General features: G+C 44.0%; 2 protein-coding genes across 12 annotated transcripts in view; one reads left to right on the forward strand and one right to left on the reverse strand.

Annotated features, from left to right (window-relative positions):
• Positions 1-8: 8 nt before the first annotated feature.
• On the reverse strand, positions 9-10,654 carry PIGB (phosphatidylinositol glycan anchor biosynthesis class B). 3 transcript variants are annotated; one of them, XM_072148177.1, is made up of 12 exons: positions 10,409-10,654; positions 8,426-8,561; positions 6,602-6,719; positions 5,948-6,052; positions 5,545-5,675; positions 5,320-5,460; positions 4,389-4,440; positions 3,964-4,175; positions 3,765-3,829; positions 3,130-3,331; positions 1,345-1,525; positions 9-362 (listed from the first exon to the last, which is right to left on the reverse strand). In XM_072148177.1, exons 1-12 carry the CDS (start codon positions 10,533-10,535, stop codon positions 243-245), a joined length of 1,590 nt encoding a protein of 529 aa, XP_072004278.1. In that variant the 5' UTR covers positions 10,536-10,654; the 3' UTR covers positions 9-242. The 3 variants fall into 3 exon arrangements, with proteins under 3 accessions (XP_072004278.1, XP_072004280.1, XP_072004279.1); XM_072148179.1 differs by having other exon boundaries at positions 10,309-10,638; XM_072148178.1 differs by having other exon boundaries at positions 10,300-10,638.
• The window catches only part of PIGBOS1 (PIGB opposite strand 1), a 229,348-nt gene continuing 225,414 nt past the window's right edge, over positions 10,472-14,405 (forward strand). Inside the window, exons 1-4 of one of the 9 annotated variants that reach the window (XM_072148183.1) lie at positions 10,656-10,862; positions 11,223-11,359; positions 12,583-12,696; positions 14,233-14,333. The gene's annotated coding sequence lies outside the window, so the exon portion shown is untranslated. The other 8 variants (XM_072148185.1, XM_072148186.1, XM_072148184.1 and 5 more) reach the window with 8 other exon arrangements.

The following is a 14,405-nucleotide window of genomic DNA, read 5'->3' on the forward strand; positions in this document are numbered from 1 at the left end:
AGACTAAATTAAAAAAAAGAAACTTTATTTAAAAAAACATTTTGTTGTCTGTTACTTCTACATATATACATAAGCCAGTGCTAAGCCATTTGCGTCATTTTTGGATTATTATAAAGGCAATCCATGGACTTCAAGCTGTCCTGGCCTTACAGGAATGGCATTGTCACAACTTTGTAATAGCAGTCCTTTCCCCATCTCCACATAACCATAAATCCATCAGGTCTCCAGAGGGAATGAAGTCTTTATTGTAGTTGCCGTTCGTACAAGTAAATGTGGCTTCCAATCCGACCTTCTGGTAGATGAGTGTGGAATACAGATGCTGTCCTCACATAATTGTGTGTTATCAGAAATGGATTTATGTCCTGGCAAGAAAACAGGGAGCAGTGTGAAAATTCAATAGCGACCTCAATCTCAAACATGTGTCCTAGTAATCCAACCAAATCTTACGTTGTGTAATGTAGGATTAGTGCATCGACTAGAACACCCTGGAGAGAATAACTCTAAAGTATTGTCCCTCTCAGAAATCACTGGTGAGGTTATACACGTGGGACAAGAAAAACAAGTTCTTCGATAAAGTATGAAACAAACTCTAAGAGACGCTGATAATGTTACTGTGGACGAAAAAACAACAGGCAGCTACTGCCAAGGCAAATAGAATGAGTGGATTAATCAGAACAGTACAGGTGGTCCCCTACTTAAGAACACCTGATTTACAGACAACCCCTAGTTACAAACGGACCTCTGGATGTTGGCAATTTACTGTACTTTAGCCTTAGACTACAATAAACAGCTATAACAGTTATCACAGGTGTCTACAATGAAGCTTTATTGTTAATCCTGGTTCTAATGAGAATCCAACATTTTTAAAATCCAATTGTCACAGAGACCAAAAAAAATTTGGCTGGTGTTACAATGATAAAATATACAGTTCCGACTTACATACAAATTCAACTTAAGAACAAACCTACAGACCCTATCTTGTATGTTATGTAACCCGGGGACTGCCTGTACAAGAATATTGGGGGCGATTTATCAGAAGTGTCTGAGAGCAGAAATCTTCTAGATGCCCATTGAAACCAATCGGAGCTCAGCTGTCCATTTTTTGTAGCGGTTTATAAAATGAAAGCTGAGCTGTGATTGGTTGCCATGGACACTTCTGATAAATTTCCTCCATTCTATATAATCATTAGTCACACCAAACATTGAATGTTGGGCACCTGTGTATAAAGAGGACACAGCCAAATTAGAACGGGGATGATAGAATCAAAGTTTTTAGGGTAAAATATGGGGAAGTGGGGGAAAAAGTGCAGAAAATGACAAGTAAATCTGGTTTAACGTACTTACCTTTTCTAGAACACTAAACATAACTAAGTGTGTTGGTAATCGTTTGTGATCATAAAATTCTGCATTGAGCCAGGCAAGGGGGCTTGCATAAAACAGATCAGCTTCATCAACATACGTATCGTGGTCTCCTAAGTCTGGGGGGCACTCAAGGAAATTCATTGTAATGGGGCAATGAACATGGCTGAAGGGGGGAAAAAAAGATACAATTCAAAGAAGATTTGTCAAATAACTACATTATTTGCCTCTGTTATAGACCAAATTTCGAGACCCAGAGAAAAAATATTCAGAGGGTGCAATGAGCGTATATTCCTCACTGCCTCTAAGGTGAAATGGCCATATAAGGCTACATTCACACACATGTAAGGGGGACGTATATACGGCCGACATAAGTCCCCCATACATTTTTATGGGCTCACGGCACCTTACAGGAGCAGTACGGTGCAGCACCATACCGCTCCGTAGCCCGAGAAAAGATAGGATATGTTCTGTGCGTCATATGTTCCTGTGGGGAGGGGTGGGGGTGAACAGCGCTCACCTCCTCCTCTCCCCGCGTGCTGCCGTGCTGCAGTACAGCGGGCAACGGCAGTTGCCTGTAGCCTAATACACATCTGTTCAAACAGGCACCATAACATTCCTTCTGTTAGAAGTCCATCCATAGGAATCAACTGGCGGGCGGCCATTGTTGGAGGCAACCACTTCATTGCAACAAGCTAGTTGTGGTTCCCCTGAAAGGAAGACTACCACTTGTGTGGTAGTAATTTTAGCTGACTATAATTACCTGTGGGCATCTTTTCCATGATCCTGGAACACATCTTCGGAAGCCTTGACGTGCCAGCATTCCTGTGAAAAAACTGAGGGTAAAAGGACATCTACCATCAGATATACTGATTTTGGACTCCTATAACTCACCATTCTCAGTCTAATGAAATGCTTTATATACAATATATTATTGTAGAAATATAGACTTTTATTCCATATGCTAATAAGCTGGAGGTGCTCAGGCTTGTGTCACCTGAGTGCCAATATTTTAGTCCAACCCTTATATTTTAATTATAGACAGGTCCCACCCCGGTATCCTTCAGACTGCTGGTGACATTACCCGGGTCTCTAAGTCTCACACTGATACTTTCCTTGCGTGGCCGGGTTGATAGGAGTGCAGCTGCACAAGGAAAGTCTCAGCAGTTGACGTCACCGGCAGTCTGAAGGAGGGGAGGGACCAGGCTACAATTAAAATATAAGGGACGTTAAAAATGAAAGCCAGTAGTCGCTCAGGTGACATAAACCTGAGCACATCCGTCTCATTAGCATATTGAATATAAGTCTATTTCTACAATAACTATACTCTAGAAACGTTTCTAAAGCTGAGATGACGGCAGAGCGGTAAGTGATAGGACTTGATGGTAGATGTCCTCTAATAATTATGCACGCCTCCAGCACACACACTTGCCTCCTCTCCCCTGCTGGGTCCCGGTGATGATGAGTGAATGACCTTGACTGATGTCAAGGGCTCCGGCAGGGGAGAGGAGGTAAGTATGGGTGCTAGAGACTTGCATAATTATTAACCCAGAGCGCTCTATGTACGTCACAAAGCGCCCAAGTCTAATTGGCTTATTTTTAAAAGTAATATTTTTCACAAGAACAGCGGCGCAACAAGACTTCAGAAGATGTGTTCCTGGATTGCAGAGCAGCCGCAGACAGCTAATTTTAGTTAGCTTAATTCACTATCATGTAAGGGGTACTTTTCCTTTAAGTTTTTGAGAAACTAATTAATAAAGCACTACTCACCTGTAATGGGGGATAGAGTGACAGGGCATCAGAATTAAAAGGGAGGAATTCTGCTTCTGACATAATTGTTGTACATTGCTCATTATGTCCAGTGCTCCTCTCTGGTGAACCAACCCAGTGTAGAGGGCAGGAAGCAGGTTCGATAAAACCAAAAATCCAATGGCTGGCTTCTTCAATCGTTTAATGTTTGTTAAAGAAAAGCCTGGAGACAGAATCATTTGTATAATTACCACAATTTTCGGACTTTTCTGAAAAAAAAAAAAAAAAAAAAGCTTGCTAAAAAGTACCTATGTCTTATAGTCCAAAGTCAGGAGGTTACAGCACTGTCCTCAAAGTAAAGTGCTGATAATGCATTTCACTTAATCTCTGAGAGCAGAGGCTCCGCAATGCTCTGCCAGTCCCAAAAGCAACCTACAGTAACAAGCACTTTCCTCCTTCTATAACCAGTGCATGAAGAGTTCGGCCATCAGACTCCAATGGCGTTGTGATGGATGAGGAGCGCTCACCCTCTTTCCTCCAATGACCCTCAAATTACCCCTGGTCTGCGGCTCATGTAACACGCAGGGTCGTGTGCACTTAATCTAACAAAAAAGTGCACCAAACAGAAGAAGTTTAAAAAGTAAAGCCCCACTTACCACAGAAGATCATGCAGAGAGGGAGTACTGGATAGATAAATCGAAATTCCTTGTGGCTCAAAGTGCTGAAAAACATAATTGACATTAAAACCGCTGTAAAATCTAACTATGGACTGTAGCTATGTCAGCATTATTCAATCCAGATTGGTTCTATTTTCTAGTTTGCACTTTGTGATGAAATAGTAATGGGACCGCTTACCTGTATATTAGGACTGTCCACACTATAGCTACTAGAAGAACACGATATCTTCTTGGTGCCACTATACAGCCGTGTATAAAGAATGGCAAGTGTGTGCCCATGATGACTGGAAATCCCTGAGTCATGTACCAGTGCCACGGGTGAGATCCATAGAAAGAGCCGATATTCTGGAGCACATTAAACTTCAAAAAATTCCACTGTACAACTGTCCACTATAAAAGTATAAAATATCTCAATACTGAGGCACATCCATGGACCACAGAAGAATTCTGCTTCTAGTAATGTCCCATTTACTGACTGTGGGCGGTCACCATACAGACAGTGATCACAAGCCCTTGTGTCAGGACATCAACACTGGAGGGAATGGAGTAATACGGGATCAGAGATCCACTTTAAGAACATTCAAGTAGCTTACTTGTACTTACCTCACCAAAGTACATCCAGTCAATTATTACCGAGCCTCCAAGGGCTAAAAGTCTGCAAAATATATGCAACATTAATATATTACATTGCCCTCAGTCTACTGAAAAGTAACCATATGTGCATCATTACATGGTTGTATGGGATGTTAAGGGGTCCTGGTCATGTGACAAACACAATGTAAACCCTCATGCACACAAATGTATTATTCTCATGTGTGATAGATGTTGTTTTTGCAACTAGCTCACGACCTCTTGTATTTCTATGGGGTCATACACTCAGATGTGGTTTCCTCAGCCCCATGTATAAGCCAGGAGCCCCTAAAAAAAAAGGGGGGGGGGCTCTGCTCTAGGTACATTTGTGCAACTTTTCACTAAATAAATTTGCTTTATTTGCTAACCAGAGTTTAGCGGCAGTATTTTGATCAGTATTTAAAAGCAAGAGAACCGGAGTGGATCCAAACACAAAACGAGTACAAATATTCCCTTTATACTTTTCTCAGTGTAGGAGACACTCTTAGGTTTGTCTTCCAAATACTGATATCATACACTCACCACAATACAGGCAGTCCCCAGATTACGTACAAGATAGGTTCTGTAGGTTTGTTCTTAAGTTGAATTTGTATGTAAGTCGAAACTGAATATTTTATCATTGCAATTCCAAGACAAAACTTTTTTGGCACAGTGACAATTGGAGTTTCAAAATTTGTAGCTGTGATGCGACCAAGGATTATCAATAAAGCTTCATTGCTGACAGCTGATCAATGCAGTCTGGGCCTATAGCAAAGCATCCAGAGAGCTTCATCAGAGGTCACAGTGGGCAGAGGGGTCCGTCTGTAAGTCAGGTGTCTTTAAGAAGGGGACCGCCTGTACTGCTATGTGAAAATGGCCTAAGTCTACTGAAATAAAAGTGTCTTCATCTTAGTGACAAACTCACCCAACAGGTAAACAGTGAAGAAGTATTAAGTCTAGTTTCTTCTGCTCTTTGGAAAAATGATACAAGAGCAATGGAACCCAGAGAATGGGTGCAGTCGGCCGGACTAGGAATGCCAGAGCCACGAAGAACAAGTACTTGGTGCTATGAAAGAAGAGGAGTGACATTCTTACGATGTTGGCTAAGTAACACAACAGTCATGTATTTCCAGCTATGGGGATATCTTACCTGCTCTTTGTACGTGACCCTTCTAGAGGATAGTAGTACAAAGCCAGGGTGCCAAGTACTGCTTCCATGGTGTTTGTAAGGGTTCTGGAGGAGCAGTACCATGTAAACCAGGAGCACAGCTGACTGAAGTACTGGAACAACATAAAAACCCATCTCAGATGATATATATATACATACATACACACACACACACACACACACACAAACAAGACAGTTTTTAGAATATTCTTCTAAATATATATCATTAATGCACTGCTCTTTTAATCCTATAAGGTCACATATAAATATTCATTTTTTTCCAAGTGTTTGCTATTCGCACCAGACAAAAAAGACATATAGGACTTGTTTTCAAGCAGCAAATTCTGATTTATAATGTAATAAGATTTACTATAGTAACACATACCACCCATTTTGCCACATTTGAGTTTTCCATGCGCTTTACTAAACTGTATAGTTTAATATCTGCGATGCTGGAAAATACAGCCTGTATCAGTCTAGGCAGCCAAATCTGCAAAAAAAAGTACAACAATACATGTAATGTATGAGTATATATACAAGACATGGCCCAAAAACATTTGTACTTTGAGAGTATGTGTAGGAGGAGTCTAAAATTATTTGCTAAATACACAATATTTTCTAAAATTGTATATTTCTAAGAGTCTGTAGCCTATGTGTCCTTTTCAAGGGGAATGAATTGCCTCTTATATTCATCTGCTGACTATATTTGCTGTGAAAGTCCTACTAGTTGGAGCACGACAGCTGGAGACAGGGCACCCATACTCATGGGATCAGTGTGTGTGTGTTGTTTGTGTGGTGTTGGGGGTCTTGATGATCATTTCTTTGTCAATCAGACTTATATGGCATCATATAAGTGATGGGACGTCATTTTTTAGTTTACACAATATACTTCTAAAACTGTATTTTGTAATTCTTATAGAACACCATAATAACACATAGATAGCAGGAAAGAGAATCTGTAATGAGACTGACAAAGATGTGTCTTCTAAAAATCCAAAATACTGTCTTTGCATTTCATGATGATGTGTGGTGCACTTACCAGTAAGAAGACATCATCCTTACCAGTCCAATATAACATTTTATATAGGATAGCAAACAGCAGGGGGTATGTGAACCCTCTCAAGCCTTCACTCCATTCCCAAGTTAGGTAGCCATAAGTATCACTGTTAAGGTAAATACACGTGAATTCACATTTGCTCAGCACTTCACTTCTAGGAACATGGAAAGCACTGTATGTATGGCTGATGGAAATATGCAGTATTAAGAAACAGATAATGGATAGGTCATCAAAATCGGATAAGTGGGGGTCTGTTCCCACAATCAATTGTTCTTGGCTTCATCCCCTTTGTAATGGTTATTCTGTCTTACTGCCGCTCATTTCCTATTCACTTTTAGTTCTAGTCAGTAGGGAATTTACTTGTGTTATTACCTAACCAATGTTAGGTCATCCATATCAAAGTTTCAGAGACTCCGCAAGACCCCCCAGATATTGAAGATCAAATCCATCATTCTCATGTGGACTCCACTTAGGCCAGCTGTAGACAAACACGTTCAGCCTATAGAAACGGACCTGTAGGTTGGCCCGACCCCAGACTGAACACATAGGACAGGAAGGGAGTCCTTGCATCTTACACAAATATGTCTATATCTCTGTCTGCTGACTGAACAGCAACACCGACTCTGTAAGGGTGCGGTCACACGTCGCGTTTACTGCATGCGTTTAAAAACGCATTGCTACAACTGAAGGGAGATTTGTCTAATTAAACAGCTGTTAACGCTTGCGTTTACAAAACGCAAGTGTTAACGCATTGTCAACGCATGCGTTAACATCGCGGTTAACGCATGCGCTTTGTAAACGCAGATGTTAACAGCTGTTTAATTAGGCAGGAATGTGACAGGAAAACACTGAGCGTATACATTGACGTATAGTAGCAGACAGAGACATTGTAGTTGCCTCCGTCTGACGACCATAAATTATTGAAAAGGCAGGAACAAAAGAAGTAGAAAGCTAAATTTTTCCATCCTGCTGAGGGATGTATATGCCGAGCATAGGCAATAGAAGCCTATGGGGAACGGATGCAACATATTGCATCCCTCCTCCAAGCCTTGCCAACGCTAAGTCACTCAGCAGGAGGGTGGGACCCGGTGATGTCACTGCGTAGTAGGACAGTGACAGTCTATCACCGGCTGCTGCCAATACTCCCTTAACCCCCCTCCCCCACATACAGAGGGGAAGAAGGGTCCTCTGGAGATGTATTCCACTGTATAGGATCAGGAAGTAACAGTTCTCCTTACGGAGACTGCCAATTAATGCCACCATGTAGGCATCTGGAATAGATGTACGGGTTTGGTTTTAATACCGCATCATGTCATAAGGCCTCTTGTAGGTCAGGCTTGATGTCAAGGGAGCTGCCTTACAAGATAGCTAAAAGAGGCACGTTTTTTTTTATTCCATCTTGGAAAACATTTTTCCACTGTACGTGGGGAATCCCCTACATGTCCTTATAGTGTATGACAAAAGACGCAATGTGAACCCGACCTAACAAAGGCTTTCTCTGTGTCAGGATACTGCACTGCTCACCCAAAATATACTGAAACATATATGATCAGGCCAAACACCTGCCCCTTGTATTTAAATTGCATTTCAAAATGCAATTGACATGCCAAGTGTGAACGCAGCCTGACTCTTTAAAATAGGACTTATTTCTGTTGACACATCTGTCTTTTCACTGCTCTGTTAAAAATGGATACTAACACAAATGCACCAGTACAAAGTACAACTGGGGTGTAATGAAGCAGCACTGCCAAGGCAAAGTGACATTATTAGCAGCTGATAAATAATTGCCATTGTAGGAAAGGATATCTGAATGTCATATTATGTGCCACTTCCAGGGACTGCCAGTATTCATCCGGGACAAAGCTGCTCTGTACCAAAGTGCAGTTAACAATCCGGAATGTGACTGTGAACAGGACAAAGTAGACATTTTCTCCAAGGAGTCCTATGGGAACAAAATAGGAGATGACCATCACTGTCACCATACATGATATTAAGCACCATATTATTATTACTGCTTTGTTCTTCTCTCTTATGCCATACACTGTGATTCTGACAGGTCTATACAGATGCAGAACAGCCCTAAAACTGGCAACCGTCAATGGAAACCTGAACCCCAAAACCCTGCTATATAAGAGTGGGTACATGGCATGGCTATATAGGAGTGGGTACATGGCATGGGATTAGCTATATAGGAGTGGGTACATGGCATGGGATCAGCTATATAGGAGTGGGTACATGGCATGGGATCAACTATATAGGAGTGGGTACATGGCACGGGATTAGCTATATAGGAGTGGGTACATGGCACGGGATCAGCTATATAGGAGTGGGTACATGGCACGGGATCAGCTATATAGGAGTGGGTACATGGCACGGGATCAGCTATATAGGAGTGGGTACATGGCACGGGATTAGCTATATAGGAGTGGGTACATGGCATCAGCTGTATAAGAGTGGGTACATGGCACGGGATTAGCTATATAAGAGTGGGTACATGACATGGGATCAGCTATATAGGAGTGGGTACATGGCATGGCTATATAGGAGTGGGTACATGGCATGGGATCAACTATATAGGAGTGGGTACATGGCACGGGATTAGCTATATAGGAGTGGGTACATGGCACGGGATCAGCTATATAGGAGTGGGTACATGGCACGGGATCAGCTATATAGGAGTGGGTACATGGCACGGGATCAGCTATATAGGAGTGGGTACATGGCACGGGATTAGCTATATAGGAGTGGGTACATGGCATCAGCTGTATAAGAGTGGGTACATGGCACGGGATTAGCTATATAAGAGTGGGTACATGACATGGGATCAGCTATATAGGAGTGGGTACATGGCATGGCTATATAGGAGTGGGTACATGGCATGGGATCAGCTATATAGGAGTGGGTACATGGCATGGGTTTAGCTATATAGGAGTGGGTACATGGCATGGGTTTAGCTATATAGGAGTGGGTACATGGCATGGGATCAGCTATATAGGAGTGGGTACATGGCGTGGCTATATAGGAGTGGGTACATGGCATGGGATCAGCTATATAGGAGTGGGTACATGGCATGGGATCAGCTATATAGGAGTGGGTACATGGCATGGCTATATAGGAGTGGGTACATGGCATGGCTATATAGGAGTGGGTACATGGCATGGCTATATAGGAGTGGGTACAAGGCATTGGATCAGCTGTATAGGACTGGGTACATGGCATGGGATCAGCTATATAGGAGAGGGTACATGGCATGGGATCAGCTATATAGGAGAGGGTACATGGCATGGGATCAGCTATATAGGAGTGGGTACATGGCATGGGATCAGCTATATAGGAGTGGGTACATGGCATGGCTATATAGGAGTGGGTACATGGCATGGGATTAGCTATAATGGGATGCTTACATGGCATGGCACTCGCTATATGAGTAGATAAACTGTCTGTATATGAGTGGGTACAATGCATGGGCTGGCTATATAGTAGTGGTTACATGGCATAGGTTTGGCTATATAGGAGTTGGTATTAGATGAGATAGCTTTAGTAATAGTACAGTGACTACATCCCTGACTGCCATCTAACAGATGCTAAGAAAATGGATCACTATAAATCTATTTTTGTCATGGAATAAATCTGTAAATTGTGCTGATCTATCATTGAGTTAACATGAGTATGAACTGGACCTTATAGACTTGCGGTTTATGTGCTGTTATACATGATATGAAGATGCCTGGCACAAGGTTTTGCCCCAAATCCTGGCACACGGGCTTCCCATTCATTGGCCGCAGTTACCCGCTCCCGCAGCCGCCTCCTCGCCCTCTCTGCTGTACAGCTTGGACTTCCTCTTCCTGAGGGGCACGGTGCCCGCTGTGTCCGGTCTCCTGAGGGAGGGCAGTGCCCGGCTCCTCATCACCTCCATTCCTGTGCCCGCTGTTGTCAACGGGAGACCACGCCCCACTGTCACTTTCCCCGGGCAGGTAAGCTAGAGAGCCAACCACTCTCCTCCTCCATAACATTGGTGATGACACTAGAGATAAACGTGTGCTATACTGCTGGCTCCAACAAAATGGCGCCTCGCAACTCGCTGCTTTACGGCATGTAAGGTGTGATCACCAGCAATATGGCTGCTGCCACAGACATGACACATTACAGGACACAGAAGCTCTGAGGTCACCCGGATCCAGCTGCCAGAACACACCTAGAACAGCAGCGTCCTGCTGAGGAGCATGTGACTGCTAACACAGAGGTAGGACGTGTGGAGCTGTGTGTGTAGTACTACAAGTCACAGCATCAGAGCGTGTATTCTGTAACCACCACTGCCACTCATTATAAATCATGCTAGTCTTCAGTAATTACAATTATATTATTCAATTAAAGTTCCTTAGTACTGTACAGATATCGCTAGCACTCATGTTTATGTATATAGCGCCAACTTTTTCTGTAGCGTCGTACAGAGATCACCTAACACTGCAGGATTAACCCTGCTGGTAATAAGCTTTTATAATAAAATTTTATATCCAATATATTGGAGTATTTATTCCCGCAAAGCAAGAATGGAAATAGCCGCAGTACATGGAGCGCTCAAAACGTTCTCTTCTGTCTGTAGAAGAAGTGGCTCATGTGACCTGCTGGTAGCTGGACTCGAGTTCCTGTGACATCCCACTTTGAGTGGGTGAGGAGGCCGTCCTGTCATTACTGTATCCTCCATGAACTCCATTCATTGGAGGGCCATGCGGATGTACGGTACAGACCAAAAGTTTGGACACACTTTCTCATTCAAAGAGTTTTCTGTATTTTCATGACTAAAATTTGTAGATTCAAACTGAATGCATGAAAACCAGGAATTAAAGAGAACCCGTCAGGAAAACTAAGCCCCCAAACTAAATGTATTTTCATAAAATGCCATTCGAAAGAATTGCCCCTATCCCTGCATTGTCCCTATAACTGTCTGTAAACTTAAGCAATCAGATACTAAAAGCTGTATGCAAATGACCTGAGAGATTTCCAATGAATCATTATCATATTCAGCTGTCCAGCTTATTCATGAGTGGGAGGAACAGCTACAGACCCAATGCTTGACTGACAGCCTGTATAATGATGTGACACTCCTGGTGTGGCTCCTCTCTATACTTCCTGGTTCTGGTAGCGATACCCCCTGCTGCCTGTGTGTGTGTGAGAGATACTCTTATACACATGACTGACAGCCTGTATAATGATGTGACACTCCTGGTGCTGGCTCTATGAGCTTCCTGGTCCTGGTGGCTATACCCCCTGTATATAGCTAGCGGCTATACCTGTAGCCTGTGTGTATATATGAGATACTCCTTTGCACATGACTAACAACTTGTATAATGATGTGACACTACTAGTTTTGGCTCCTCTATGTGCTTCCTGGTGCTGGCGCCCCCTGCAGCCTGTGTGTGTTTATGAGAGATACAACTGCTCCAGGATGCAGCCATGTGTATAGCAGGACATGTCAGGTACTTGAGTAGTGGATGTCTGTGTCTCTCACACGTGTATAGCAGAACACAGCATGTCAGGTACTTGTGTAGCTGATGTCTGTGTCCAGGGCCGGATCATAAGGGGGCCCCCACCACTTTACCCTTATTAGGTCCCCCACTAAATGTGCTGTATATAGTTGTTAGAGGGGGAGCTGTATATAGTGAATGCTGTTCCCTGTCTGGACTACATTCACTTGGAGGATGCCCCTTGACCTCTGTAGGGACAGGAAGAAGAGAGGTTAAAGGCCTCCCGCCAGTGTTCTTCTTGTCCCTACAGGTGTCTGGTCAAGAGAGGGTCTCTCTCCTCGTAAGTGTGTGTGTGGGGGGGGGGGGGCGTCACAAGGCTTACCTGGGGCTATGGCAGCCTACCACAGGTCGTAATCCCCCTCAAGATCAGGTCCTCAGTCGGCTTGTCCTTCCCTGCTTCCCTGGTCCTCCTCCTATCCTGCGTTCTGTCTTCTCCAGTGGCAATGCGGGTTGTGGCCTACGCAACGATGCGCAGTACCATGTCAGACCATCACGGAAGCACTGCTGAGCGTCATGGCAGCCACCTGCATGGGGGATGGGCTTCCCGATAAGGTATTTAAACTTTATATAGCTGGATAGTCTTGTTGATCTGAGGTCTAGGGTTGTGTACCTCAATGGTCGAACATTATCCAGGTTGCATACAGAAAAGAATTCACAGTCCCCACCAATGCAAGCAGTGTTGGTTGGGGAGCAGTCTTCCCTTCTCACTTCGCTCAAGGATCCTGGACCCCTTCCCAGTCAAGAAAGCCGTCAAACTACCGGGAGCTAAGGGCAGTCTGGGAAGCTCTGGGGACAAATGCCCTTCTCCTAATAGGTCGCCATGTCCACATCTTATCGGACAACCCCATGGCCGTATCCTACCTGAGAAGACTGGGAGGAACAAGATCTCCAGTCCTTTCCTCCTTAGCCCGCACCATATTCTCCTGGGCAGAAGAGAACATCCTCTCCCTATCAGCTACCCATCTGAGGGGAGTCCTAAACAGGGAAGAAGACTGAGGCCTGTTCTACACTTGCGAGTGTGATGCGATGAACTCGCATCACACTCGCAACGCATGCTGCCGGGAACGCACGGCCCGAACGCTGCACCGCGGGAATTAACTCAGCATGTCAGTTCACTCCCGGTTTGCAGCGTTCGGGCCGTGCGTTCCCGGCAGCGTGCGTTGCGAGTGTGATGCGAGTTCATCGCATCACACTCGCAAGTGTAGAACAGGCCTAACTCAGCAGGAGGGAAGTCTCACCCAACGAATGGTGCATCAACCTGGAGGTCTTCCTTCAGCTGACCAGTCTCTGGGGCAGACCTCAAATCGACTTATTCGCCATTAGGGAAAACTCGAAATGCCTTCTCTACTATTCTTTGGAGGCAAACGTGTCCTGGATGCCTTCAGTCACCCATGGAACGAACCTCTCTTATGCCTTTCCCCCCTATTCTTTTTAAGGGTCCTCAAAAAGATCTTCATGCATCAGGCAACTGCATTACTGCATTTTAAGCAGTAACTTACTTCTACCTGTTCTTCCACATCTTTCAATCGTATCGGCCCCATGAGGCCACCAATACAGTTGAAAGAAGGAGGGCAATTCAGACTCTTATTATAGCTTCTCTCTAGGGTCTCTCTGTAGAGAAAGAATGGTAGGTCCAGCAGGATGAGCTTCACAGATAATGCGGTTCTGTCAACACCTTCTCACTTTTCCCGGAGTTCCAAACAGCTAATGAAGTGTCGCTTAAGTTGCCTGGGACTGCAGGAAGATTTGGTCCTATTTGGTGAACTCTGTCCTGGGGCGATGGTCTAAGTGCCCACAGAAATGGCTCTGAGAGCCACCTCCGGCACCCGTGCCATAGGTTCGCCACCTAGCACATTAGTTATTCACTGCTTCACAGGATTATGTAATCCCTGGTCTGTGCCTGAAGGCAGAATAATCAATTGCTGTACCATTCCCCAGCTGCTCTGTAGGAGTGATCCAGCTCAGGTTGATTAGTCTTGACTACGCTCCATGTGTAATGACAAGCTCCATGTGTAATGTGTTTATGTAGGCAGCTAGTCTGACCCAGCTTTTGCCAGGACCTGAATGTCATAATTTTTTTTTTTTCAGCAAAACCACTCATCTCGGGGATTAAAAAAGATATGATCCTGCATCAGTGTAGACACAGCGTTCTCAAGCTATGTTTTGTTCATAATGCATCAAATCAAATGGTAGGTTTCCTTTAACAGTTGTTGTAGAGATGTGTCTGCTGCTAGAACTCTGTGCGGCAGTGACCTAGTCTA

The sequence above is a fragment of the Engystomops pustulosus genome, chromosome 4, assembly GCF_040894005.1.
Source record: "Engystomops pustulosus chromosome 4, aEngPut4.maternal, whole genome shotgun sequence".
In the NCBI taxonomy this organism is placed as follows: Eukaryota; Metazoa; Chordata; class Amphibia; order Anura; family Leptodactylidae; genus Engystomops; species Engystomops pustulosus.

Coding starts and splice junctions, on each gene's coding strand:
- PIGB (XM_072148177.1), bottom strand. CDS start 10,535: ATGGAGGTGATGAGGAGCCGGGCACTGCCCTCCCTCAGGAGACCGGAC. Junction 4,441..5,319: donor CTTCACTGTTTACCTGTTGG/GTGAGTTTGTCA, acceptor TATATTTTGCAG/ACTTTTAGCCCTTGGAGGCT. Junction 363..1,344: donor TGTTTAGTGTTCTAGAAAAG/GTAAGTACGTTA, acceptor TTTTCTTGCCAG/GACATAAATCCATTTCTGAT.